Source organism: Alligator mississippiensis, chromosome 13, assembly GCF_030867095.1.
Source record: "Alligator mississippiensis isolate rAllMis1 chromosome 13, rAllMis1, whole genome shotgun sequence".
Taxonomy (NCBI): Eukaryota; Metazoa; Chordata; order Crocodylia; family Alligatoridae; genus Alligator; species Alligator mississippiensis.
The window spans coordinates 28,852,668-28,878,703 of record NC_081836.1 but is presented as its reverse complement, the minus strand read 5'-3'; the positions used below and the strand labels follow the sequence as shown (position 1 = coordinate 28,878,703).

Genomic DNA, 26,036 nt, shown 5'->3' with positions numbered 1-26,036 from the left:
AATACCAAATCCCACCACATCATTTGGAATATATTAATCTCCAGTTCAACAAACTACCCTCTATACAGCGCACCACAAAGGAGTTGCAACGTACAACCTTAAATCCAGCTGTTAAATGTGCCATTTTGGTGAGTTTCAACAATACTTATCCAATATGCAGGTTCAAACATACCTTTATATAAGCTATCCCAACCATGCTGTAAGCAGATTTCCTTTTGAGCATTTCGTTTTTTGGGTAGGGGAAAAAAAAGAACACTAAGAGATTAAGCAAAATGCCTTTTTAAAATGAAGGTCTGTCTGGAATAGTTTTTGTCCTAGCTTTCCCTTGATTTTTGGGCAGCAACCCCATGGTTGTCAGAAGTTCTGTTAGTGAGTCCTGTAGTGCCAGATTAAGTAATATTTCACAGCACGATATTTGATGTCTCTTTCCAATGTTGCAGTCTTGGAGGTTTTAGTTTCTGCTGACCTAGGCACCAGATGCTAGACATTTTCCAGGGCTGTCAGTCATTCCAGCAGGGGTTATATTTGTCCTGAAGGCTCTTTCAAGCATTGTTCTCAGGAGGTTTAAAAAAGGTACTGGAAGCTTTTACACAGAAGAAAAAACCCAACTGAACTCTTTCGGACTTTAGGGGTTCTATATCACCTTTAAACTTGGTAAGGCTCATCACATTTCTTTAAGTCTCATCTCTAACAAAATTCTGATGGACCAGAAGTTTTTTGGGCATCATTTCTGACCTTAGTCACAAGGCATTTCAGACACATTTTCTTGGCCATAAATTCTAAATCAAGATTAGACTTGGGCTGGAAATTATTTCACAGCCTTAATTAGGGAGAGCTGTTAAGTGGCAGAAAGCTGTTTGACAAATCCTTGAGGGGATGATAATGAATATGGGAATAATGAACAGATGAACAACCATCTTAAAAGGGCCTAATTTCAGAAAGACTCTCTGGGGTATAAACCATGAAAGACCCCAGCATCCTGAGAGGTACAGTGGCTTGCAATTGTGTTGGAAATGGCAGAGATAGATGCTGGACAGCAAAAGCATCTCCTAGCTGGCACCAGGAAACTAAGAGGCAATGCAAAATCCTCTAGGGAAGCTGTATGTTAAGATACTGATGGGCATATATATCAGACCCTGTCAGATCCATTTTGCACGTGTGTATGGTTTAAGAACATTGCTTTCTGTTGCAGGAAGTTGTCTATGAAGGCAACAGAGGCCACCTGAAATAGACTCAATGCTCAAACAGAAGGAAGGCACAAGGGGCCAGGGATGTCTTGTTTTTTCGGATTTGGAGTACAGCGTTGAGGCCTGCTCCCAGGGAGAAACCTGCCCTGCAGAGTCACACCCTAAACACTGCATCTGTCCCAAGACCAAAAGTGCATGGGTGGAGGTACTGCTCTGGGTAACAGGCGAGCAAAAGTGTGATGGGACCTTGGAGCCCCTGGATGACAGTGCAGGGCAGAGGCACCGTCTCCTCCCCAGGCTCACAATGCACTCCTGAGCTTCCACCAGAGCAGTTTTACACTGGGCAGAGACACTTTTATAAAAGAGCTGTACATTAGGAACCAGGTGCTCTTGTGCGGAGGACTGCCCCCAGGTAGAGATCAAGGCAGTGTGAGGGACAGAAATGGCTTTAGCTCCTGGGATCAGCTGTGTGTGCTGGATCTGACTGATAAGTACACAGGGCTGTGCAGTCTCAGACTGGCACAGGACAGTGCTGGCAGTCACTATGGAACTCGGCTCAGGTGTTCCAGGAAGGACAGCTGCCCCATCTTTCCAGCTGCTCCATTGTGTGATGATCCCTGCCATGCTCACCTTTGTCAGCAAAGCACTGATGAACTTGTTGCAGGCATGGCTGGAGACTGGAAGCAGCAGCTGCTCTAGAATGAACAGCTCTTTGGTGCTAGATTCCTTCAAGGAAAGCCCCAAATAGGTCTTTAAAAAAATGTTGCATTTGGAGAGAGAGGGCGATGCAGCTCCCAGGGCCCAGTGACCAAGGCACCTGGAAGAGCCAATGGTTGGCACTAGGGCTGTGGGGAGCAAAGCCAAGGCCAGGCGAGTCTCTGGTTTCATATAGTAAAGGAGTCCTGCCTCCAGACTTGCTCACCTGCGATGTATGTGGCTTGGACATGCAGGCTGTTATCCAGCATCAGGAAATCTGCAGACAGCCAGGAGAGCAAACAGGAGTCAGAGTGGCAGCAGACTGGGAAGGATGCCCTCCATTAGCAGGAGCTGGGATGGCAAAGGACTGGATTCTAGCAGAGTCCCACTAAGGATTTGCCATTAGGACTGCAAGGGTCCCAGTTTACAATTAAAACATGTAACCCAAGCAGGAGAAGACCTGCTCCAGGCAACTGAACCAACATGGGGTGCTGGAAGTGCCTAGAGTCACCTCTGGCTTCCAAAACCTGCCACAGGGATCTGATGGTACAAGAATAATTAGCTCATAAAACAGATATCAAAGAACAAATAGGTCCCCATTCCCATGGAGAAATGACAGGCCATCCTGCTACTGAGCTTTTCCCAAAAGAAGCCAACCCAGGAAAGTCACAGCTGTGCCAGCCCCATCCTACCTCCCAATAAAGAGGAGGTGTAGTAGAAGCACTGACAGTGGTGGAGTTTGCACCTATGCCTTTCTCAGGTCCTTCTACAGGGACCAGAACAGAGGACAAGGAGCTCATGTCTGTCTGGTCCCAGCCTCACCCATCAGGAGGTGCTGCAGCAGCTGGTTGGGAGGAGCTGTCACCCTTCCCTCACATCCATACCTGCATCTGAATCATAGTCCAGGGTCCCCTTTTTGTGCTCAATTCCTAGGAGTTGGGCTGGGTGGAGAGACGCAGCCTCCAGTGCTGTCTCCACTGTGCACCCTTGGGAAGAGAGAGACACAGAAGCTAAATGCAGACTTTTCCCCTGGGGAATACCACCCCATGCATCCCAGCCTGTGCCGCCCTTCAGTGGATGCAGCAACAGGCTGACTAAACCCAGACTCTGCAAGACAATGACAGCCACAGGGTTGCTGGTGGCTGGCCAGCCATGGACTGAAACTAAAGCCAGGTGGACCTATGCAGGGTCCCAGACTCTCCCAAAGGTATCCCCAGCATTCTGCTTCAGTTCCCATTACAGGCTGCAGTCACGTTATGATGCTTTGCCGAGCTGTCAGGGATGAAAGGAGCCTGCAGGTGAGCAAGATTACTGCAGGCCCTGCTATCTAACCATTAATGGGATGGGGCTGGGAGAGAGAGATCCCATCAGTGGGGCCTGTAGGAGTAAGGAGCAGTTGGTGGCAGGGTTCTTTGCTTTCAGTCCCCGTAAAGCCTACTGTGTCTCCCTGATAAAGTGCAGTCATGTTGGCTGGTCCCAAGTCCACTGGCAAGGGGCTAGAAACTGACAATGTATCTAATCTCATCTAAGGTGCTGAACACCCTTCGGCCAGCCAAAGAGACCTTTGCCCTGGAAAAGGTGGCAACATTAGGGAGCAGCTTTCTCCACCCCAAAGTCCGCAAACAGCAACAAAGAGCCTGGGCTTACCTGTAGCTTCTAGGAAGTGTCGAACACATGTATCCATGGTTGCTACGCTGCCACTCAGGGTTTTTGTCCCTGTGGGGGACAAGGAGAAAAGACAGGACACTGAGCAGATCCACCTGCCATTTAAACACAAGGAAGGGAGCATACATGAGTCCCAGCACAACCCACTGGGGTAAAAAGTTGTTCCAAGGAGTGGAACAACTTATGATGACTTTCAAACCTCATTTCAAGCCAGCAGAAATTTTGGCTCCAGAGAAGGCCAGGGAGGGCAGTGGGTGTGACAAAGCAGGATTGAGGGGCTATGGCAGAGCTGGAGAAGGGGACTAGACAGATGACCAACTGCTTGAGATGTGTTACTGGAACTAGGCAGGGGAAAAAGCATGCTCAGCCCCTGCTTGCCTCAGTGCAGTAGGCGGCCTTGCTCTCACCGGCACTAGGATCCTGGGAAAGAGCAGGGTTTTTAAACGAAAGAATGGAATGAAATGGTCCTTGTTATCTTACTCAGTGGGAGTCTCTCCCCCTACAATCACAGGGAAGGCTGCTCAGAGCAGCCCCCAGCCCCAGTCAAGATGTGAAAACTGAGCAAAATGATGTCTACTTGAGCCTTTTCCCACAGGAGGTGCCCAACTTCCTGAGGCGGGGGATCCATGGAGCCTCTCAGTGCAATTCCTTGGAAAGCAAGGAAGAAAGCAGTAGAAAGCAAAGCAAAACAACAGGGCCCTCTGGACAGGAAGGGAAACCAAATACTCTCCCTCACAGCACCACCAGTCTTCCTGGGGTTAGTGTGCACAGGGCTCGCATCTGTTTTGCAGCCTGTGGGGCTGTCTGGGAGGGCTGCAGGAGGAAGAGCACTCACCTGCAATGTAGGTGTTCAGCCCATCTATCTCAATCACCTGCTGGCCCAGGGTGTGCCTTCCTGGAGCCAGCCCCATTCCAGCAATGGCATCTGTCACCAGCACCATGCCTGAGGGAAACAAGGAGTAGCTCCTGTTAGCTCCACAGCTGCTTATATCATACCCCACATGAACAAGTCTTGGTCATTCCACTCTCTGGGATATCTAATAGCAGCAGTTGGAGAGACTTAAGAAACAGCCAGAATGATGCACGCTTGCAGAGCACAGGCTAATAAACTGGAACACATGGCAGGTGTCTTCTCAGAGCTGCCATACCATATTGGTGCAGCTCAGGACTACAAGCGAGTAGGAAGAAGAAGGAGGACACTGCACAGGGCAAGAGGTCTGGGTTAGGGGATCAGACCCTGGGCTGGGTCATTCATAGACCAAAGGGAAGCCACAGGCTGAAATGTAAACTCAGAAGTGAGGATGATGGGGAAGGCTGGGGGAATTGAAGAGCAGCACTAGACTGGACTTTGTGGGAACATCGATAAATAGGAATCATTTGTTACTCTGCTGGAGAAGGATGTAGGACTAATGTCCTTGGAGTCAGAGCCCTTAGTCTGTTCACAGAACAGGCAGTGACAGCTTAAGATTCACTCTTTGCTCCACCCTGGGGAGGTCACCTCCACAAGAAAAGCCAGAGCCATTCTTCTGATATCACTACTGCAAGGTTGATGACAGTGATGTGTGACACTGACACCCATTTACTGGGAGACAGAGACAGCCCTGACTCATTTCACAGAACGGGTGTCTACTGGATCCACTGCAAGAATCACTACTCAACAGGGAGATGGCCTCAGGAAGCCAGCTAATCCCAGTCCCAACCCCATACAGCACTTGGGCAGCTACAGCAATCACTTGCAAGGAAATATCAACAAAGCAACTCAGGTGTATTAAGACTCTTTCAATGGAAACGGAGAAGCTGGCAGCAGTATGTCACAGCTTGAGAGTCAACATCAGAGGCCACTGAAGCACTGTTCTAGATTGAGTTGAGGGCCTCAGATACGCATGGCTCTGAAGTAACAGTAACCTGTCCAGCACCACTGGAGGAGGATACTGTATTTGGCAAGGAGGTCAGTTCCTACAGATCCAGTGTTTTGGGAGAAGGTGCTGTACTGTGTGGACAGGAGGGGACCGCAGGGACACACCTTTGGGATGGGCACGATGTGCGATCCTCAGAGCAGCAGGGTTGGTGTGGATGCCATCTGATATCATGCCATAGAACACCCTCCGCCCGGTGGGGATCTTGTCACTTGTTAGCAGCCCAACAATCCCAGGGTCTCGATGGTGGAACTGGCCATGGGGAAAGGAGACAGAGAGAGAGAGAGAGAGAGAGAGAGAGGTGGTGGTTACCTTGGAGAAACACACAGGTGGCCAGCTTCCTACAATTAGGCATGCTGCCATGACAGCCACAGTTGGACATGAGTGAAGAGGGGAAGTGAGTCTGCTGAGTCTCCAGTCAGCGAGGGGGCTCTGTCTCCTATATGTAGCTGGGGTACAGAGAGGCTGGCAAGCCTGCTATAGCCTTTGGCTGAGAGACCCATGTCCTTTAGCTCAGGCAGCAGAGTCTTCTGCTTAGATGTAGAGATCATGTTTAATTCCCACAGACAGGGCACAGCACATGGGAGACAAGAATAAGTCCCAAGGGAAGCAAGACAGAGAGAAAAGGAGCAAGGAAGGTGATGACACCCCCTTCCCCAGCTACTTACGGGTAACATGGCATTGAACAAGTGAGTGATAAAGGTAGCACCATGCTGGACAGCTTCCTCTGCCTGAGAGAGATTAGCCACAGAGTGACCTGTGAATAAAGAGTGCCACATGAAATCTTGGACTGCTTTCTCCTCTCTCCATTGACTTCCAAGAGGACGGTGCGCTCAGTTCATAAGCTGCAAGTTTGCTCTGATGCTCCAGTGCTGGAAAGCCACCCGGTGTACAGCTGAGAACTGGACAATGGATTCTCCAATGTGAACTGGAGAATTATACCTAAATATGCCTAGAGGCACTGGAGGCTGAGATGAATTTGGGTCAATACTGCAGAGTAACAGACACATATGCTGCTTGGCTTCCAGGGACTTCAGCGAAGGATTCTGATTTTTGGTCAGGTTAGGGCCATAGAAGGACATGCTCTCCTGGTGTCTATGTTTTTAGGAACTATTACTCGAAAACTGGGTTGCTGTTTGTTTGTTTGGGGGGGGGGGGGGCGAAGAAAGAGTGGAGGAAGGAGAGAAAAGATGAGACTCTCTGGCCCTCCAATCTGACAGCTAGAGGGAAGATGTTAATGAAACCTGGAGCTTTTATTACACTGACAGCACAATGTTTGTTTCTTTGATGAAGATGAAAGCCCTAACCCCTTCCAGGGTCCTTGGACCTTCTGCTAGCAGATTACTGCCATTCTGGATATTTTCTTTGATGAGGGCTGTGGGGTAGTGAACACTGCATTCAATCACAGTTCTGTTGCAAACCCTCATTTTAAGTGGCTCAATTTCAGCACTTGAGGGCATCTAAAAAAAGCTGGTTTGATCTCAGCTCAAAGAGGAGAATGTGGGGGAAACATGAGCAAAATCCAGCCAGCTCAAAGTGCAAGAGTTAAAAGTCTCAGACCTGGCTTTCACTTTGAAATGACACTGTCCTAAGTTCTGCAAAGAGGTTAGGATGCACATCAAAAAGGTGGAGTTTCAAGAATCCCTGCTTGGTACTGTCTGGGAGCCTGACTTCCTTTAGGTACCTCAAGCTATATGCCCCAAATCCACTCACCTTGGATGTTTTAGTATTTTTGTGCACAATTTCATATGCTTGGCCTCACTTAGGGCCTTTAAGGAAAAACATGGATCATATTCTGCCCCTAGATACAGACCCCCATTCCTTTGCTCAGTTCCATATTGCTCACTCATGTGGGAGTGGAATCTGGCTGTTCATGACAGAGCTTTAAAACACTGCCACTATAAATGCAAACCTCCAGAGCTGTGTAGGATTTTGACATAGCACAGCTACACAAATAAGGAAAGGAAGGAGAGGGATTTTTTCTTTTGTGTTTAGGGAGAGGGAAGGGAAGAATTTGGGGAGGGAAATCCAATACTAAAGGCTTCAATTCATACCCTATAATAGGGACTACTCAAGTACCACTTTAAATCAGGAAATGCATCTGGTAAAGGAGAAAGCTTTCTGTATTACACTCAGAATGAACCAGCCCAGTTAGCAAAGGCAGTTCATTTGTGTGTTAAATTTTGCTATCAACATCAGTGTACTTTTACCCAGGTATTGACCAGTGCTATAGAGTGAATGATGCCTAGGATTTGCAACGTAAGTAGTACATATTAGGATCTTCAGGGACCTTCTGGACCTGCCCTCCCACTCTGTGACTGGGCCTTACCCAGTGAGACACAGATGCCTCGTTTAGTGAGTTCCTCGATCACCTCACCACTCCTCTTCATCTCAGGGGCCAGAGTGACAATCCGGATGCAGTCCAGGGCCCCATAGGTGGCAAGCAGGTCCTGGAAGGCTCCTGACTCGAAGGTGCGAAGGCAGTGCTCTGGATGAGCCCCCTTCTTCTCTCTACTTATAAAAGGCCCCTCCAGATGGGCTCCTGCCCAAGGGAAAGGATTAAAGAACACCCATAATTATTCCTGCTCTCTGAATAAACAAAAATAAAGCACCCATTGTGGTATCCTGACCCAGCCATAACACCACCCTCCCAGATGGCTTTGAGAATGGAGCAGGTGGCTGTAGGGCTGGAGAAAAGTCAAGGCTCTTCCCCCTCTCTCTGTATTATAAAACTATAATCTTTACTCTCCTGGCCCTTGCCTCTCCAAACTCACCACGCTGCCCCCATTTCCTGCTTTCTACTCCACACAGAGCTTGCAGTAACTGAGATTTGAGGAAAATACCATGGCCAATGAAAGGTGACTCTCCCCAGGGGACTTACCCCTAGGTTTCAGATAGGGCTGACCCTGGGGTGCCTGGGTGGTCCACCCCTTAAAAATGAGGGTCTCTAATGGCTGTACTCCATAAGAAGAGAGAGATAGCATCACTACCAGCATAGCCAGCCTGCTGACCCTGGGCCACGCACTACCCAGCAAGGTCATTTTCTCAATGTTTTGAAGCAGTCTGGAGCACCATGGTAACTTGCATATCCCAGTGGAGATCTCCAGGAGCCCTGGCCATTCCATTTCTGGCCTCCCCAAAATATGGTGCTCCAGGCCTCTGTCAGCCATGGTCAGTGGTTTCCATAAAAGCTCGCCTCTGCAGTGGTCTCCGCCTGCTGCAGAGGTAAGAAGCCCTGTACAGCAGGGAGGCTACTGGGAAAGAGGACTAGGAGGTGATTTTGCTGTTTACTTACCCAGGACACCTGCTCCGTGGGCTCCTCCATTTCTTACGCTGATCTGAGGAACAACCTAGCAGAAAGGGACCTGTTAGAAACCTCACAGACATGGTACCCCTCCTGCTTGTAGGAAGGTCCCTATTCAAGGCCCATGGGTATGGGTACAGAAGAGAATGATTGTGCCCCTATTCCAGGGCAGGGTGAGAGGGAACTGTTCCTCAGTGGAATGGTGCCACCTAGCACAGAGCTGTTCTTTTGCTGTGTAAAGCTTTCAACAGCAATCCTGACAGTGGGAAAACCCAACAAGGCTAAGGTTAGGAAAAACCTTGATCTTCAGAAAAGACCCTCCCCAGAGCCCCCTTGCTTCAGTCTTCCAGTGCCTTGCCCTCACTATACTCCCAAAGAGACCACCACGTGTCACTAACAACATATCCCTCAGAGCAGGCAGGTCTCAGTCCCCATTTGACTTTGTCAGCTGCCTGAAGGGACCCTAGGAATGCTACTGCATCTAGAGTTCAGCTCCTCCCATCCATGACGCATCCCAACAGGCAGCTGCCAGCCCAGGTCCCACATGCCACCATATTCCCAGAGGTTGAGGTATAACTGGGGCTGGGGCTGACCCAGCTTCAGCCTCCTACACTATGGGAGTCAGCTCCATGGTCTCCCCGTACCTTGTGGTAGACTGACGGTGGGGAGGTCACCAGGGTGGGGCAGAAGGAGGTCACTCCGTGGGAGAGAATCTTCTGACTAACCAGGTTGATCCCTGATTTGAAGTCATCAGTAGCCAGGGAGAAATCCACCCCAAAGCCTCCTGGATCATAAAGAAAATGAGGACATAGAATTTACCTTGTTAGGCCACTCTCTGTACAGCTGGCATATCTACCTCTGGCAGTGCCCAGCACAAGACAGCCAGAGCAGACCTTGTTGAAAACTGCTTGTTGTTTAACCCAAGCCATGTCAGTAGGAGAAGAATGAGAGGAGACGAGAGAAAAAAGGAACCCCTGACACACAAGCCTGATGGATACCAGTCACAAGAGACAGCGACTCTTTCTGCCACCATGAGAACAGCAATCTGCTGTGGGTCTGAGGCCTACACTGGAACAGCACTGAGGGACAGCATGACAGTCGGCATTGAAGGCCAGAGCTTAGGTGTAGCCACTGAGGAGAGGCTACTGGAGTCAACTCCAAGTAAAATGTCACCAAACTGACCCACCTTACAATGTCTTACCATTGATCTGCACATCGATAAATCCGGGAGCAATGATGCTATCCTTACAATCCAGCTGAATATCAGCAAACCCCTTCTCATCGAAGAAGAGCTTTTCTGGGTTGAGGATCTTCCCTTCTCTCACCCACAGGTCCTCCCTAAAAATAAAGCCATGCATACAATAATCACTCCCAAGAGCAGAGAGGGCCCAGACAATGATCATTCTTTGGCAGTGGTTTTGGACAACAGATGGGCCATCCCTACATCCCTGGAGCCTAAGCCCCAGGTGCATTATGGACAGTGGAGGCCAGAACAGCTCAGCACCAAGCATGCTCTCCCCTGGGAACTGCCATCCTCAGGAGTTTCCTATCCTGCCAGGCCAGTGCCACCAACATCTATATTTTTCTATTTAGCAGGTCAGGAACCCATTGGGTTCTTTCTCCCTGCAGGGAAAGAATGCAGAAAGAGCATAGGGCAGATGAAATGATCATGACAGGAGTCTCCTCTTCTTCTAGTGGGCTGCTACATAGGTAACTCACCATATATGTGTCTGCTATAGGACTTAGGATGTTATAAGAATCTGGGAATCCCGAGGTTAGTGTTCTATTTTGCCATGCAAAAGACCTGGGCCCAGCTCCTGGAACTTTCCTCCTCTAAGCAGCAGCTCTCTGGGGTCCAACATCACTTTCCCCAGGCACTCGATAGACACAAATAGGTAAACCACACTACACACTCACCTCTGCAGTTGGCTATTTCTCAATATCCGGCAGTTTGTGAACTGGAAGATTGGGGCATCTGAGACAGACTTATTGGATGGCATTGTTGGTGCTCTGAGTGACCAGACCTGAAACAGAGAAAGGGAATGATGCTGAGGGCAGGTTACTCCCAAAACACTTCATAGGGATATATATGGAAGAATGAGAAAGGAAAGATGAGGTCTGGGATTCAGATCCTGATATGATTCCTGCATTTGTTAGTGCAAGATGAGAAAAAGATGTGGCTTTTCAAAGGAAGCATAGAGAATGAGAGTACAGGAGACAGAAATCAGACAAATGAGGTAGGAATGTTCATCTGTGTGGGTACAACACCTGGTACAAGCTGATGAGGGGCGTGCATGCGAATGGGGGCAATGCAAATGGTGGCATGGTGGTGGTAGGGAGTGAGTTGGAAATTAAAAGAGAAAACCTGAGTGGAGGGAGAAAAAAAGTGGAAAAGCAAGGAGAAAGAACTTGAATTCATGAATGTTGCCTGTTCAGGCTCCCCCAATTCACTGTACTTCCTTGGAGCAGGCCCCTTAAGTCAGCAGGGCTGGGCACGGGAGCAAAGGTTTGCCCGCATGAAGCAGCTTGCAGGACTGATGTGTAAGACTGGCAGAGCAAGGGTGGGGAAGGCTGCTACTTGGAGCCCTAGAACTTCTGCTCCCAGCCCAGATATTGCTGCTGGATTCTCAAGCTAGAGATTTGCAGAAAGACAAGACCACCCAACCCAAACACTGCCAAACCCTGCATGACGGCTGGCTGGGAGGTCCCAACATATTTCAAGCGTTTTCCTGAGGAAAAAAAGTTTGAAGTTGCTTGCAACTGAGCAGGGACCTTTGCACCAGCAGTCACCTTCCACCTCTAGCAGCAATAGGGCAGGGAGAAGGAGCCAGGGGAAAGGAAGAACCTTTAGGTCAGAGCTACACACTACTTCAAACAGCCACAGCGCAGCTAAGGACAAGCGACTGCTCCCAGCTGCCATTAGAGCACCAGTCAGTGGCTGCCCAGAGCTTTATGTTAACACAACACAGACTAGTAGGGCGGGAGGGGACTGTAGGTCTAGCTCCAGGTAGGATCATCCTTGACTGCACCATGCACTCAAGGGTGCGCTTACAAAGGGGGGGGGGGGCAGAGGCTCCCCACCGCTCTGGGGAGCCAGGGCCAGGGTGCCCCGACAACTCGTGCGTCATTTTGGTCCTGTGGGATTTAAAGCGACCCGTTTAGCCGCCCTTGAAATGCAGTCTCCGGGCCCGACCCCAAAGCCACGGGTGTCAAAGGGCATCTTTCCGCCGGCTGCTGCGAGCTGCAGGAGGGGCCCGATGGGCGCTGCCGGGGCGGGCGGGGGTGCGGGCAGGCTCCTCCGAGGGGCGCGGAGCCGGAACGGCAGCGCGGCCGCCTCCTGCCCGCGCTCACCTCGCCCGCGGCAGGACCGGATGCACCGGCAGCCTCCGCCCGGCCCACGCTGCGCCGGGGCACGGGGAGACCCCGGAGAGACGGGCCCGCCGCGGGGCTCTGCGAGAGGTTCGGAGCCAGGCGGGCCAGGGCAGCTCGGGCGGCGCGTCCTCGCCTTACCGAGCTCCGCTGCCCGCTCCGCTGCCGCAGCGGCTCCGTTCCTCGTCACGTGAAACCGCTCATCTGACAGGGGGGGGGCGTCCTCGGCGAGAACACGTGACCGGCCCCAGGGCGTCGCCATGATAGGAAGGGCGGGGGCTGCGACTGCCATCTTGGGGAGGTCGCTTCCGCCAGGCCAATGGGGGGTGGCGCGGCTGCGGGCCTTGTAGCCCTGGCAGGAGGTGGGTGGCGCTTGCGCGTTGTGCAGCGGGTGGTCGCTCGGGCGGGGCTGCCGGCTGGAGCCGCCTCCATCCTGCGGGCAGGCGGGTGCCGCATTTCCTCGTGTGCCGGGCACTCCTTTCCCGCAACGTTTTGCTTTCCAAGGCTGAGCGCGGCCCTCAGCACCGCGGCTGGATCCTGCCGGCGGCGCCCGCCTGCCTGTGCGGGCGGGGCGGGGCGGGGCGGGGCGGGGCCCGCGCGGTTCCTCTTTACTGCAGCCGTCTCCCTTCTCGTGGGCTCTCGCCCGGCTCGAGCAGCGCTTCTCAGCCCGGGGGCGTGACCCAAAAGTGGGTGGCAAGAATATAGGAATGAAAGGGCCGCGAACAAACTTCAAATGGATTCTCCTTTAAAGGGGAGAGACGGGGAAGGGCGGGTTTCCCCTCGCAGGCAGGCGGCAGAGGTCCCCCAGCCCTAAGGGGCTGCGGCGGAGGGAGGAGGGCGGTCAGGTGCGGGCGACACGTGCGTGTGCACAGCCGCAACACCCTGCCCCTGTGCAAGATGAAGTTTCGTTTCTGCCTAAGAGAACTTTTACAGTCCCTGAACTCTCCTCTGCCTGAAGAAGGGTGTTTGGACCTGAAGGCTTGCAGAGACGCCACAGAGTTTAGGTTGGCCATGGGAGGCAAGGACAGTAAAAAGTCCTTTAGATATGTAGGCAGTAGAAGGAAAACAAATGGAAGTGTGCGACCCCTGTTTAACAACTCGGGGCACCTGGTAACTGAGGTTCAGGAAAAAACTGAACTCCTGGATACCCACTTTGCTTCAGTCAGTATTTCACCAGACCAAGGGAAAAGACGAGCGAGATAAGGCTCATAGGGTGCATGCCGGGAATGACAGCCTCCCCACTGCGGATGCTGAGCAGGTTCAATACCAACTAGAAAAGCTAGGCATTTATCAGTCAACAGGACTGGATGGACTCCATCCGAGAGTGCTGAAGGAGCTGGCTGAGGTCATCGTGGAGCCCCTGGAGAAGCTCTTTCAGAGTTCCTGGTGCTCAGGAGAGATCCCTGAGGATTGGAAGAGGGCCAACATTGTGCCCATCTTCAAGAAGGGGAAGAGGGAGGACCCAGGGAACTATAGGGCAATTAGCTTAATCTCTATCCCAGGGAAAATCCTGGAAAAGCTCATTAAAGAATTTATGTGCGATATGCTCGCGGAAGGTAAGATTCTGAACAAAGCCAGCATGGATTTGTTGTGGGTAGGTCTTGTCTAACCAATCCCATCTCCTTCTACAGCCAGGTCTCTCGCCACCTGGACAAGGGAGAGGAGGTTGACATTATATACCTAGACTTCCAAAAGGCTTTTGATCTAGTATCCCACGATATCCTTGTGGGAAAACTGAAAGATTGTGGGCTCAGCTGCTCAACGGTTCAGTGGGTGGGAAACAGGCTACAGTGTAGGACCCAGAGAGTTCTCATTAATGGATCTGTGTCGTCCTGGCATGAAGTGGCTAGTGGTGTCCCTCAGGGGTCCATGCTTGGATCAGTGCTTTTCAACATCTTTATCAATGATTTGGATGGGGGAGGGAAAAGCTCGCTGGCCAAGTTTGTCGATGACACCAAGTTATAGGGCAGTGTGGTCATGTCAGAAGATAGGTTGCAGATACAGGTGAACCTGGACAGGCTAGAGATTTGGGAAGACCAGAACCAGATGAAATTTAACACTTCCAAGTGTAAGGTGCTCCATCTGGAGGCAAGCAACCCTCAACATACATACAGGCTGGGTGATGACAGCTTGACTTGCACCACAGCCGAAAGGGACCTAGGGGTAATGATTGACCATTGCATGAATATGAGGAGTCAGTGCGAGGTGGTGGTCAGCAGGGTAAATAGCATGCATCAACTGATGCATCTTGTATAAAACTAAAGAAGTGATACTCCCGCTGTACTCAGCACTAGAAACCACAGTTGGAGTACTGCATCCAGTTCTGGGCGCTGCACTTCAATAAGGACGTGGAAAAACTTGAGAGGGTCCAGAAAAGAGCCACTCTTATGATCGGGGATTTGCACAGCAAGCCATACAAGGAAAGGCTGGGGGACATGGGCCTCTTTAGCCTAAAGAAGAGAAGATTGAGAGGGGACTTGATAGCAGCTTAACTGCTATATCAGAGGAGTGCATTAGGAGCTCAGTGAACAACTGTTTGCTAGGGCACCCCTGGGGAAGACCAGGACCAATGGATACAAACTCCTGGAAGGTCGCTTCAGGTTTAATACCAGGAAAAAACTCCTTCATAGTCAGGGTGTCCAAACTGTGGAATAAACTCCCTCCAGAGGTGGTGCAGTCACCTACCCTGGAGGTTTTCAAGAGGAGACGACAGTTGTCTTCCTGCCTAGAGTGGAGGGACTAGATCCGATGATCTGCAAGGTCCCTTCCAGCCACTAACAATCTATGAAAGAAAAAAATGGTTTTTGCTACTATTTAGTTGGTCTAATAAAAGATATCACAAGAGTTTTGTCTGCTTCTTAGACCAACAGGGCTATAAGCTATATCCCTCACATGCATGTGGCAGCCTGCAGGTAACTCTACAGGGTGGGCAAGGGGGTGCAGGCAATGATGTTTGGGGGGGGTGTTCCCCTCAGGTTTGTGCACCCACAGTGGGCACGGGGCTGCAGCCTGGCTGGCCTGGCATAGGCAGGAGCCACCTCCACAGCCCAGCAGGCAGGACCCATTGCATGAGGGCAGAGTGGGGCAGTGAGACTCCACTGGTGAGTGAACAGTGTGAGGAGTAGCAGGCAGACAGACAGGAGGATCATGCTGCCTTCACGTCCTCCCACTACCAGCCGCTCATGTCAGGCTATGGCTCTACCTCACCACCATGGCCCAGCTGCCACTGCTGCTGCCACTCACCTCAGGCCACAGCTCTACCCCAGAGGGGAGATGGGGTGGCAGCTAGGGAGCCTTAGGGGAGCGGTGGCAGCAGCCAGGCTATGGCAGTAGGGTAAAGCTGTGGCCCAGTGCACGAGTGGCTGGTGGCAGGAGGAGTTGAAGGCAGCATGGCCTCCCCCCTCCCCCACATCTGTTACTTTTTGCACTGCTGCCAGCAAGGCTGGCACGGGGGTCCTGCCAGCAGTAGCGGTGATGTCCTACAACCCAGCTCTGCCATCCCACACTGGGTTCCACCTGCTGGGCTGTGGAGATGGCTCCTGCATATGCAGGTCTGGCCAGGCTGCAGCCCTGTGCTCAATGTTGGCACAAAAGTCGGGGGGGGGGGGGGGGGAGAGAACGTACCCCCCATACCTCACCCCACACACCCACCCCCTGCCCTACACACTGCAGGGCTGGGGCCTAGGGATAGCAGGTCAGGAGTGAGGGGCACAAGCAGGGCTGGGGGGTGGGGAGTGAGGGGCACTGGCATGGCCAGGAGGCTGTTTTCTATTTAAACTATTTACTAGGTCAGGACTGGCCATCAACGTTTACAAATGGGTCCTAGTACAAAAATGTTTGAGAACCCCTGCACTAGATCATGGGTTGGCAATTTTGCTTTCTGTTAGCTACCCTGGTCTCTCTTCCACTGTTTCACAGACCCACAGACTGGTCTTGTCTCTCTTAAAATCCTAGATCTGCCCATGGAATCCAGTATTCGGCAGCAACTAGTTTCAGCTTTTGGCTGAGCAGCTAAGAGCTGCTGACAGTTCAGCTGTGAAAGGGTTAAACCTGTTGGAAAAGGAGGGTGAGCCAGCTGAAATATTAGGTACTGTATCTGCTGTATGGAAAACCCCCCTGGAAAAACCTTTTTTCTTCTTCATTCTGCCTTTCCAAAAAGCAGGTGCGTGTCTTATTTGGGCTGTATAGTATGTGAGAAGATGCAGTGCTTATATAGCAGAAAAATAACATACAACTTGAATGGGAACTAAAATATCAGCACAAAAGAGCTCCTTAAACAACATCTCAGCCTAGCTTTGTTTGCTAAATGCCTGCCCAAGTAGAACGATTGTACAGCATTTCCAGAAAACGGCTCCAGCTCTGGCACACCTTGAGAAGGATGGAGTTCCAGAGCTGAGGGGCAACTGCTGAAGATGACCTCCCATGAATGTTTTCACCAAGTGGACTCAACATGTTTGTGATACTTGCAGGAGGCTGCTCTTGGCTGACCTTAAGGATCGCGATGGGCATAAGGAAGAAGGCAATCAGTGCTGCTGCATCAGTTTGGGTCATTCCTGGCTCTCCCCTCAATTTGGCTGATGTCAGAATTAGCAAAAGAACTTCATCACAATTCTTTTTCTTGACAGCCTTTACATTTGCAGAACGTCTCCATGTGTGTGTTTTAACTCTGTGTGTGTTTTAATTACGCTAAGCATTAACTGGAAATAAATGAGTAATATTCCATATAAAGACAGCTAAGGGGTTTGGCAGTACTGATTGCTGAGGAGTCTCAGTGCAGTATAGTGCAGGGAATTCACAATGAACCCTTGGAAGAATTTTTCAAACTCTGCTTGTTTCTGTAGATTTACTTTTTTCCTCTCTGGTTAACCTTTATTATATTTTAGGTAGTTCATCCAAATGCAGATGCATCAAACCATAATGAACTGTAACACATTTAGCTGGATAGTAAGGGGAAGCAAAAAATGGGAACAGAGGATATTGTTACAGTAGAAGCAAATCCATCCTGTGTTGACCACTGCTTATTGTACTCATCTTAAGTCACCTGGATCCTGTCTTGCCTCCATTTTGTTATATCTATATGTTGTCTCCTGACTTATGCCCACATTGTAAATGTTCTGTGGCAGAAACATCTTCATTATATACTTATAGAGCATCTAGTACAAAGAGGTCTTTATTCTTCAAATCATAGAAAAGCATATTTGGAAGAGATCTCAGGAAATCACCTAGAGTTCAGCCCCCTGCTCATGGCAGGATAATCCCTGTCTAACCTATTCTAGTCTGTTTGACCTGATTTGAAAATTTCCAAGGATGGAGATTCCACAAGCAATTTGAGTAGTCTGTTCCAATCTTGAACCAGCCTCAGAGTGTGGAAGTTCTTCCTAATATCCATCCTAAATTTCCCTTTCTCCAATTTGAGACCATTGCTTCTAGTCCCCTCCCCTACAGCCAGAGAGAAGTTTTCATCTTCTTTATAACCACCCTTCAAGTATTTGAAGACTATTATCAAATCCTCTCTTAATCTTCTCTAGACTAAATAATTCTAGTGCTTTCAGCCTTTCCTCATAAATCATGTTTTCCAGACCTCTAATCATTTTTGTTTCTCTCCACTAGACTCTAATCTGTACACATCTTTCTTGAAGCTCAAAAGTGGATGCAGTATTTCAAGTGCCTACTGAGTGCCAAGAGGATCACTTACCCTGATTTGCAAATGAAACTCATATTAATATAATGCAGTATGCTATTAATTTTCTTTGCAGTAAGAGCACACTGTTGGCTCATGTTCAGTTTATGGTCTACTGTACCCCCAGATCCTTTTCTGCAGTATTGCAGCCAAGCCAGTCATTCCTCAGTCTGTATTTGTGTGTGCAGTTGTTCCGTCCCACGTGCAAGACTTGTATTTGTCCTTGCTGAATTTCATCTAATTTTGCGCCATTTTGTTGTTTATCCAGATCATTTTGAATCTTAGCTCTACCGTTCAAAGTGTCCACAACTCCACCCAACTTGGTGTCACCTGTAAATTTGCTAAGTGTGCACTTTATCCCATCATCCAAATCATTAGCAAAGATATTAAACAATACTGAATTCAGGACAGACCCCTGAAGAATGCCACTTGATAATTGGCCAACTAGACATTTAGCCGTTGATGACTACTCATTCAGTAGAGTGATCCAACCAGTTCTGTATCCACCTTACAATCCTTTCATCTAGCTTGTGTTTTCTTAGCTAGTTCATTCCTCTAAGTAATATAATAATCTGCTTTAAAATGCCTTAATTTTCTCAGCTCAGTATACTAGAATAGGGACAAATTACTTTTCCCTTTACAACTTTTGTCTTGACAACATTACTACCATTTTCCAGAATATCCCAGACCAGAATCTTGAAGCACTCTATAAGAATCTTCTCATAAAGAAACTTTTTATTGTAACATTTATATTATATTATTCAAGAAAGTATGTTTTTTCATTAAGTATCTAGGTCCATCTCTGATTTGGAATCTTAATTTCAGAGAAAGAAAAAATGCCACGTTTGAAACTTGTGTCCAGAGATCCTGGTTTTCCCTGATAAAAAAAAATCACAAATTCTCTGATAAACACCCCAAAATCTGCAATTAAAATGAAAGGCCCCCCACACCCTCCTTGGCTCTGCTGGTGCCCTTCACTCTCCACCACAGCCCCCCAACCCTGCTGGAGGGGGGCCCCCGGCTGCCAGGGCTATGAGGCCACAGACCCAGGCCTGCAGCCCCCTGCCTCTGGCAGGAGGCAGCAGCTGCTGCAGCAGAGTGGAGCCCAGCTCCCCCCTGCTGCAGGATGGGGGATGGGCACCAGCAGAGCCAAGGAGGGTGTGGGGGGCTTTTCATTTTAATTTCAGATTTGGGGTCGTTTATCAGAGATTTTGTGATTTTTTTTCAGGGGGTTGCTCTCTGCTATAGCTCACACTCCCAGCAGGCAGGGGGATCTGCCCCCCCCCACATCTGTGTGCAGGGCAGGGGCCGCACGCTGCCCACTGCGGGCTCCTGCACTGCTGCCCTCCCCATGGCCCCCCAGCCCGGTGTGTGCAACTGGTGCTGCAGGGAACAGCGGGGCCGCGCAAGCAGCAGCCTACTGCTGAGAGCTCTGCACTGCCCTGGTGAGATGTTCCTTTCCTACGTGGCTGCAGTGGGGGCGGCAGCATAGGGTTGCGTGCAGAGGACGCAGGTAGTGCAGAGCTCGCAGCAACAGGCAGGTTCCTGCGCCACCCTGCTGCTCCCTGCAGTGCTGTGTTGCACATGTTGGGCTGTGGAGGCCCTGGGGGAGGGCAATAGGGCTGGGAGCACAAACTCCCGGCAAAACTGCAAAATCCGCAGGTTTCTCTGGCAAAATGAGAAATCTGCAGTTTACCCTGTTTTCCCATGGAAAACAGAAAACCCGGATCCCTGCTTATGTCTATAAGGGTCTCTACGTTGCCAGGGCAAGGCAATCCGTTATTGTTTTTTAAGTATTACTTTAAATCTGACAATGTTCCTTTAAGGGTCACACCACTCCAGAGCAATCCAGAATAGATTGTAGTAGTCTGGAAGCCAAGTTCTGTTCTGACCATGAATCTCCCACGTTGTCCTCTTCAATAATTACATACAAGCCCTATACTGTTTACAGACTTTCCCTTGACTTCACCTGGGCTTTAGTCAGGTTTCATGTTCTTCAAACAGCTACATTAAAACTTGAAAATTAGGGCTGACAAAATTAAAAAAATTAGTCTCAATTAGTTGTGAGATTTTAAAAAATAGATGTAATTAATCACAATTTTGATCACAGTTAAATAATAGTCAGCACCCCCCACCCAACAGCCTAGAGCCTGAGTGCCCTGCAGCTCCTCCCACACCACCAACAGCGCACAGCCCAGCCCCGACCCTGGCCTGCTCTCTGCCCACTCCAGACTTGCACTGGCTGGAGCAGACAAGGCCCTTCTTGCTGCTGCTGGGCCCTTCTTGCTGCAGGCGCCTGGAGCCCACACCTGGGCTGCTCTGTGGCTTCTCTGCACTGCCACCGCTGCCCTCCTGGGCAGCCTAGAAGCAACAGTGACAGTGGCAGAGAAGAGCTGCAGGGCAGCTTGGGTGTGGGCTCCAGCTGACTGCAGCAAAAAGGGCCCAGCAGCAGTGAGGGGAAGGGCTGCTTTTCCCTCTTGCCAAGCAGCAGCTTGTACCCAGCTGCCACTGCTGCTTGCCACTGCTCAGCGTGGGCAAGCAAGTCTGGGTTGTTTGCACGGGTTCTGGTTGGTTTGCTCCACTGGGCTGTGTCCAGAGAGAGCATGTTACGGACAGGCCGTATTTTGCCCACCCCGGTCAAAATGGATGTGTGCAATGAACACTCATTATAAAAATTAACATGTCAACTTGTTTTGTGTTAGTCACATATATCAACTGTGATTAACTGACAGCCCTATCAAAAATCTTTGATACTATCCTTTGAATTTAAGCAAGTATCCAAGATAATCCACCCCGTACCAAAATAATCTCCTTGCAATCTTTTGTTCCATTACGTTCTTGCCCCTCAACTGATACTTGCTATGGTATATGAGTTTTAATGTATAATTCACTTCCTATTTACCTAATTCAGCATATAACAGTTGCAGGGAAAAACAAGTTCCTTATCAAGTACTACATTTAGTCAGGGTGCTGATGTGAGCTACCGTCTGATGAATCGTATTAGATACAGACAAATGATAGGAAACTTAATTGTGCATATAAGTAGCATCACAAACTGGCCAGCAATCTAATTTAGCTGGGCTTTATGATGCGCTGAACATCAGGTTGATGTCAAAGGCCTCATCCATCTGACCCACTTTCAGCATCAGAGGCACTTCAACTCCTTAGAACAAGCTGCGCTAATAAAAAACCATGTTCAGTAGCACGTCAGTATTTCAGGGCTAGGAATTTCTCAGATTTTATCCCAAGTGGCTGAAACAATATGGGAATGCAGGGTGTCCATGCTTACATGTCTAGCTATGCTATGTTCAGCTGCCCTACCACAAATCTCTGAGTTACAGTTCATTTTCATAATGCAGGCAAAGCTGAAAAAGCAAGGTGGCCACTTGGAAGAGAGAGAATGACATCCACAAATCTGTTCCTAGAATTGTTTCCTCAGAAAATTCCTTCAAGGACAGTGTCTTTTCAATGTGTTAAACTTGAATTTACTCATAAAAAAGGCTTAAGGAATCTCCTAGCTCTCCTAAAGGATTGAAAGGATACTGAGATGAACAAATTAATGTTAATAGATTTGTTCTAATTCAGTTGCCAATTGGAAAAGAACTTATTCAGGTTGTGGAAGAGAAACTCATTTAAAATGTAAACACTCATTACTGAAAGCTGTTTAACTTCCATTTTAAGGATGTTCTGACATGAGGTCTGGCACACCAGTAAAGATTCTTTTGATACCTTCATGACAAAGATCTGTAAGAGGAAGACACAAGCCAAAGGGTGAGTCACTGAATCAAGAGAAGAATGCAAAATGGACCAACCCCCATTATGTTGCTGGGAGGAACAAAGTGGCCTGTGCTTAGATGTCAGATTTTGAATCATGTGTAGTCACTGAGCTGTAACTAAAATCAGGCAGGCTTTGCATAGTCTCTAGAATATTAGGTCCTGCCTAAATTTTACCCCTTTGGATTTTCTTTTTTTGGTATGAAATAAACTGTCTTGTTTGAGCAGATCAGAACTGCTGGCTGTTTTGGGGAGGTAACTGTTGCTGAAAGGTTCAAGATTAACTTACCCAAGGCAGCCCAAGAGACGTATGAGAATGTGGTCAAAAGCAGGCAAGGGGGCTCATCTCCAAATGACTGAAAAAGCTGCTGGCTGTGATCTGTGTGGACATGGAGGAACTAAGGCTCTGGAAAATACCAGACTGGTGCAATGCAGGCATGTCCCAATTGCTTCACATTTTGTAACATCTGCTTTGGGTTGCTCAAGAGTTGTCAGTCTTTAACTTTGATTTTAGGCAAAATTTGAGACTCTTAATAATTTAATGGGGCTTTGTCTCTACATATGAGACATCACACCAAAGGGAGCAACATAATTTTTTTAAGGTAGTAATTATAATATTTGGCCACTTGAGGTCACTCCTTGTGTCATACAGAAGTCAACCAGGCTGAAGGTCCTGTTAGCAGCTCCTATGGGAGGAACAGAATGAACATGAGAGCAGGAAGAGCAGATAAGGTGCCATGACTGAAGCAGTCAGCAGTACAGTCAAACAAGGGAGAACATAGGATTGAGGATGTGAGCCCGCAGTAAGTGTACCTTGTTATCTCTGGCACACTTGCAGTAGAGACTAGAGACCACCATAGAATCAGGGCTGTACAAACTCACAGGAACTTTATACTGTAAGGGCAATCAAATCCATACCCCTTCCATTCACAGGCATCCTTTTGTTCAAGGGAGTTGATGAGCCCTGTTCCAGTCCCTCACATACCAGTCAAAAAGCACCCTTTAAAAAAACCTACAGCATGTTCCAGGGAAAGAGCAGAGCAAATATGGGCAACATTAACATTATCACCACTTCAACGATAAAGAATTTGTTAGAATTTGTCTCTAGCGTTGGCCAATGCCCTGTGCTTCAGAAGGTGTAAGAAGCAAAAATCCTTCTCCTCTACAAAGCAAACCCCTCCCCCCTGCTAAACTAAAAAAAAAATCACAAGAAGCCAAACAATGCAATCATGAGTGGTGATGGGGAATCCTGGGCTCCTACTGGTGACCAGTAGAGGCCCTAAAAGACAATCCTGGCCTGAAGGGCTTACAGTTAATAGACAAGACAGATGCAGGAAGGATTATTGTCCCAATTTTAGAAAGAGGGAATGGAGAGATTAAGCATCTGCCCAGCATCCCAACCAGAGTCTGTGGCAGAGCTGCAGACTGGACCTAGCTCTCACTAGTCCTAGCCCAACCAGTGTAACTGAGGGAGACAGGCAAGTACAAAACTGCCCAGTTATGCCTGTTCAGGCCAGTGTCACAATCACAAGTCCATTCTTCCTCTTATGCATGTACATTCCTGCTGCCCTTCTCTTCCTACCCCAGCTACTGGGCTTCTACTCAAGTTATAGCTAATACTTTTAAGTTTTGTAGTTGGTACAGTGGAAAAAGGACCTGGATCTCATTTCCCATCTGCATTAATACATCTCCCATAGGGGCATCTATGTATCTATGAGGAAACTAAGAGCCATTCACCTACATAGGAGATTTATTTCCTTATAGTTCATTTTAATATAGATTCCAGCTCAATGAAAGGGTCCTAGAAAACAGGTGGTAATAGGACCTGGTCAATCACTAACCAAGCATCTATTTAGCTACTCCAGCAAACCACTGAAGTTTTAATTTGCCTGGTCATCCTAGATCTCTGAGGGAAGCAGACAATATCAGAGTTAAGGGAGAAGAGGGAATGCCAGCTAAACAATGGTATTGTTTATGCAGGCAGCATCTGACATCAGGCACCTACTACCCTTTCCTAGCCTGAAAGCCTGGCCTGACTGCTGATGGGCACTTCTCCCTTGAATGATGCTGCGGCACCATTCTATTACATTCTCGCTCTCATTTCTCTGCAGGGCTGACTCACTGCTCTGCAGTAGGCAGAGGATGTCTGAATTGTATGGTAACAGGCACGCAATCTGCTACATGAGAAAGCACTACATACACACCCACATTTACCACCCTCAGAATTGGGCAATCCAGCTCCTTTGTGCTTTTCCAGACTCAGGACACCCTGGTTGAATAAAATCAGCCCCTAGTGAGTAGGGTCAGTTCTCTGATGTAGTACATTGCTGGAAGTGAAGGAAAGACTGAATGGTCCATAATGCTCTCAATGATCTAAATCACTAGCGACATCTGCTGACATGACACACAAAGGATGTGAATAGCTAATTCCTGCCTGGGAATCATAAACAACAGAACCAGGGCCAACAGTGGAACGCTGCAGGCCAAAAATAAGTTCAGAGCCACTCTATGACTGTTCTTTAGTTTAACAACGCACCTTCTGCTTGTAGGTATGTTACCTCAGCTAGCATTCGTTTCATACGTGCACTAACTGCCTATACAAGCAGATGCTTTGCTTGCTAGCGCATTAGGTGTAGACCACAATGTTGATTACATGATCACAGCTGCATTTTATTATGTAGGAGTGAGGCCACAAACCAGTGCGGTATGACCCCATCACCTCCTGTGAGAGATTCTAAAGCTAACCATACTGGGCCTGTAAATTTTCATGTGGCTTGTTTCCCTTACAGACATTTGAGAAGATTACTATTAGCACCTACAATTACTATGTTGTGTACAGTTTGCCACTAGTCTTTCAAGTTGCTGAGAGAGAAGCCTAACAATAGGCTTTTCCTGAAGAATGTAATGGATTTTGCATGTATATTCCCTGACTACAGTCTGGCCCTTCTCCAGTTCTGTTATGTGATCTGCATAATCTCTCCCCAACAGAGCTGAAGGATGTTTATTTTTAGAAAACACAAATTTAAGAGCTTTGCTTTCAGGAAACTGCTAAAAAATTCTGCTTTGTTTACAGCTATGCATTGAGTGACATCCTGTGCAGAAGTGTTAAGACACTATTTAACAGTCGCACATCTAGAAATGTATATTCTAGTTTCTAACACCATTGGCCCAGCAGCAGAACCATTTGCTTGCTTGAGCTGATCAAAGCTACTCATTTTAGCAAATCATTCCTCCTTATGCAATGTGGCACTGTAGGTAGTACTCCACATGTTCTAGACATTCACTTTTTTTTTTTTGTGTGCACAGAACACAATGAATCACCCCCCCAGAAAGGCTGACACATGTATATAGCTTCGACTGCTAGTAGAAGCTATTCATTTTAATATGTGAAATGAACAAAAGACACTGATTGTAAAACATTATTAGGGGCACCAACCCCTGAACACACATTTGAGAGAGGTATCCAGTCAGTTAGCTGAAACCTGAACAAACATTAGTTTTTTGGCAATAAAGAGGAACCCATTAAGCAGTTACTGATAAAGCTATAACTTACACTAAATTAAGAGCTGTTAAAAAGCACCACACCAGCCACCTACATGGAGACTGTCATTCAGATGTAATGCATCTCCATTTAAACCCTTTATACACAAGATGACTATTCCATTACTCCTTGTACCAGTCACCTTATTATTACTAAGAGTTAGTTCCAGTGCAGCAGCCTTTCCATCCCAACAGCTGGTTCAGAAACTTCAGATATCCTTGCTGGTGAATAGGTTGCATGCAGCACGCATTGGCTCAGGACAGTTCACAAAGGGTATTTGACATGTTAGATTATACACATGTCTCTGGCAGAATCAGCTGTGCCAAAATGTGTCCCAGAACAGCTAATCCAATAGATAGGCAAAGACCAGCAGCACCTGAAGCCATTGTCCTACAGGATCAGGCTCCTGCTACTCAGAGCCTGATCCTGGCAGATAACCCCAGGTGCCTGGCCCCAACCTCAAAGGTGTCCTGGGATTCTCTGCAGGTTCTCTCACACTGCAGACCAAGCATGAAATACATGCTTCTCAGCTCTGCTTGCAAACATACACCCCAGGCCAAAGCAGGGCACCCAGGGCTGCCATCCCACAGGATCATGCCCCTGAGGGGCAGGCATCCAGAGCTGCCTGCACCATAAATGAACAGGCAGCATAAACTACTGTAAGTAGTTGTCATGCTCACAATTTGGGGCATTTGTAGTGTGACTGGGGAGAAGGATGTCTGTTCACTCTGGTTTTGTGACACCATAAGAAGCATGGTATCAAAAGGTGACACCCCTTGGCAGCCTTAGGTACATTGCTACAAAACAAGACCTCAGAAGTGGCTTGATTTAACCTTTGACTACACAGGAAGAGCATACCCACCACAGGGTTTTGTATCAATATCACTATATACAACTGCAAAAT

General features: G+C 48.5%; 1 protein-coding gene across 4 annotated transcripts; it reads right to left on the bottom strand.

Moving 5' to 3' along the window:
* Positions 1 to 155: 155 nt before the first annotated feature.
* AMDHD2 (amidohydrolase domain containing 2) lies at positions 156 to 12,434 on the bottom strand. Of its 4 annotated transcripts, none has more exons than XM_019493097.2 (12): positions 12,279 to 12,427; positions 10,686 to 10,792; positions 9,970 to 10,106; positions 9,413 to 9,552; positions 8,760 to 8,814; positions 7,794 to 8,006; positions 6,133 to 6,221; positions 5,572 to 5,716; positions 4,384 to 4,491; positions 3,531 to 3,599; positions 2,768 to 2,869; positions 156 to 2,160 (listed from the first exon to the last, which is right to left on the bottom strand). In XM_019493097.2, exons 2-12 carry the CDS (start codon positions 10,766 to 10,768, stop codon positions 2,072 to 2,074), a joined length of 1,230 nt encoding a protein of 409 aa, XP_019348642.1. In that variant the 5' UTR covers positions 10,769 to 10,792; positions 12,279 to 12,427; the 3' UTR covers positions 156 to 2,071. The 4 variants fall into 4 exon arrangements, 3 of the variants coding, with proteins under 3 accessions (XP_019348642.1, XP_019348643.1, XP_059572672.1); XM_019493098.2 differs by lacking the exon at positions 12,279 to 12,427 and adding an exon at positions 12,120 to 12,250; XR_009456354.1 differs by lacking the exon at positions 156 to 2,160 and having other exon boundaries at positions 2,781 to 2,869; positions 3,531 to 3,643; positions 12,279 to 12,432.
* Positions 12,435 to 26,036: the final 13,602 nt, after the last annotated feature.

What these genes read in the sequence shown, in the direction of transcription:
- AMDHD2 (XM_019493097.2), bottom strand. Translation starts at nt 10,768, where the DNA reads ATGCCATCCAATAAGTCTGTCTCAGATGCCCCAATCTTCCAGTTCACA. An exon ending in AGGCATCTGTGTCTCACTGG is followed by an intron (nt 6,222 to 7,793) that starts GTAAGGCCCAGT and finishes CTTTATTCACAG; the next exon opens with GTCACTCTGTGGCTAATCTC. An exon ending in ACATCGTGCCCATCCCAAAG is followed by an intron (nt 4,492 to 5,571) that starts GTGTGTCCCTGC and finishes TGTTTCCCTCAG; the next exon opens with GCATGGTGCTGGTGACAGAT.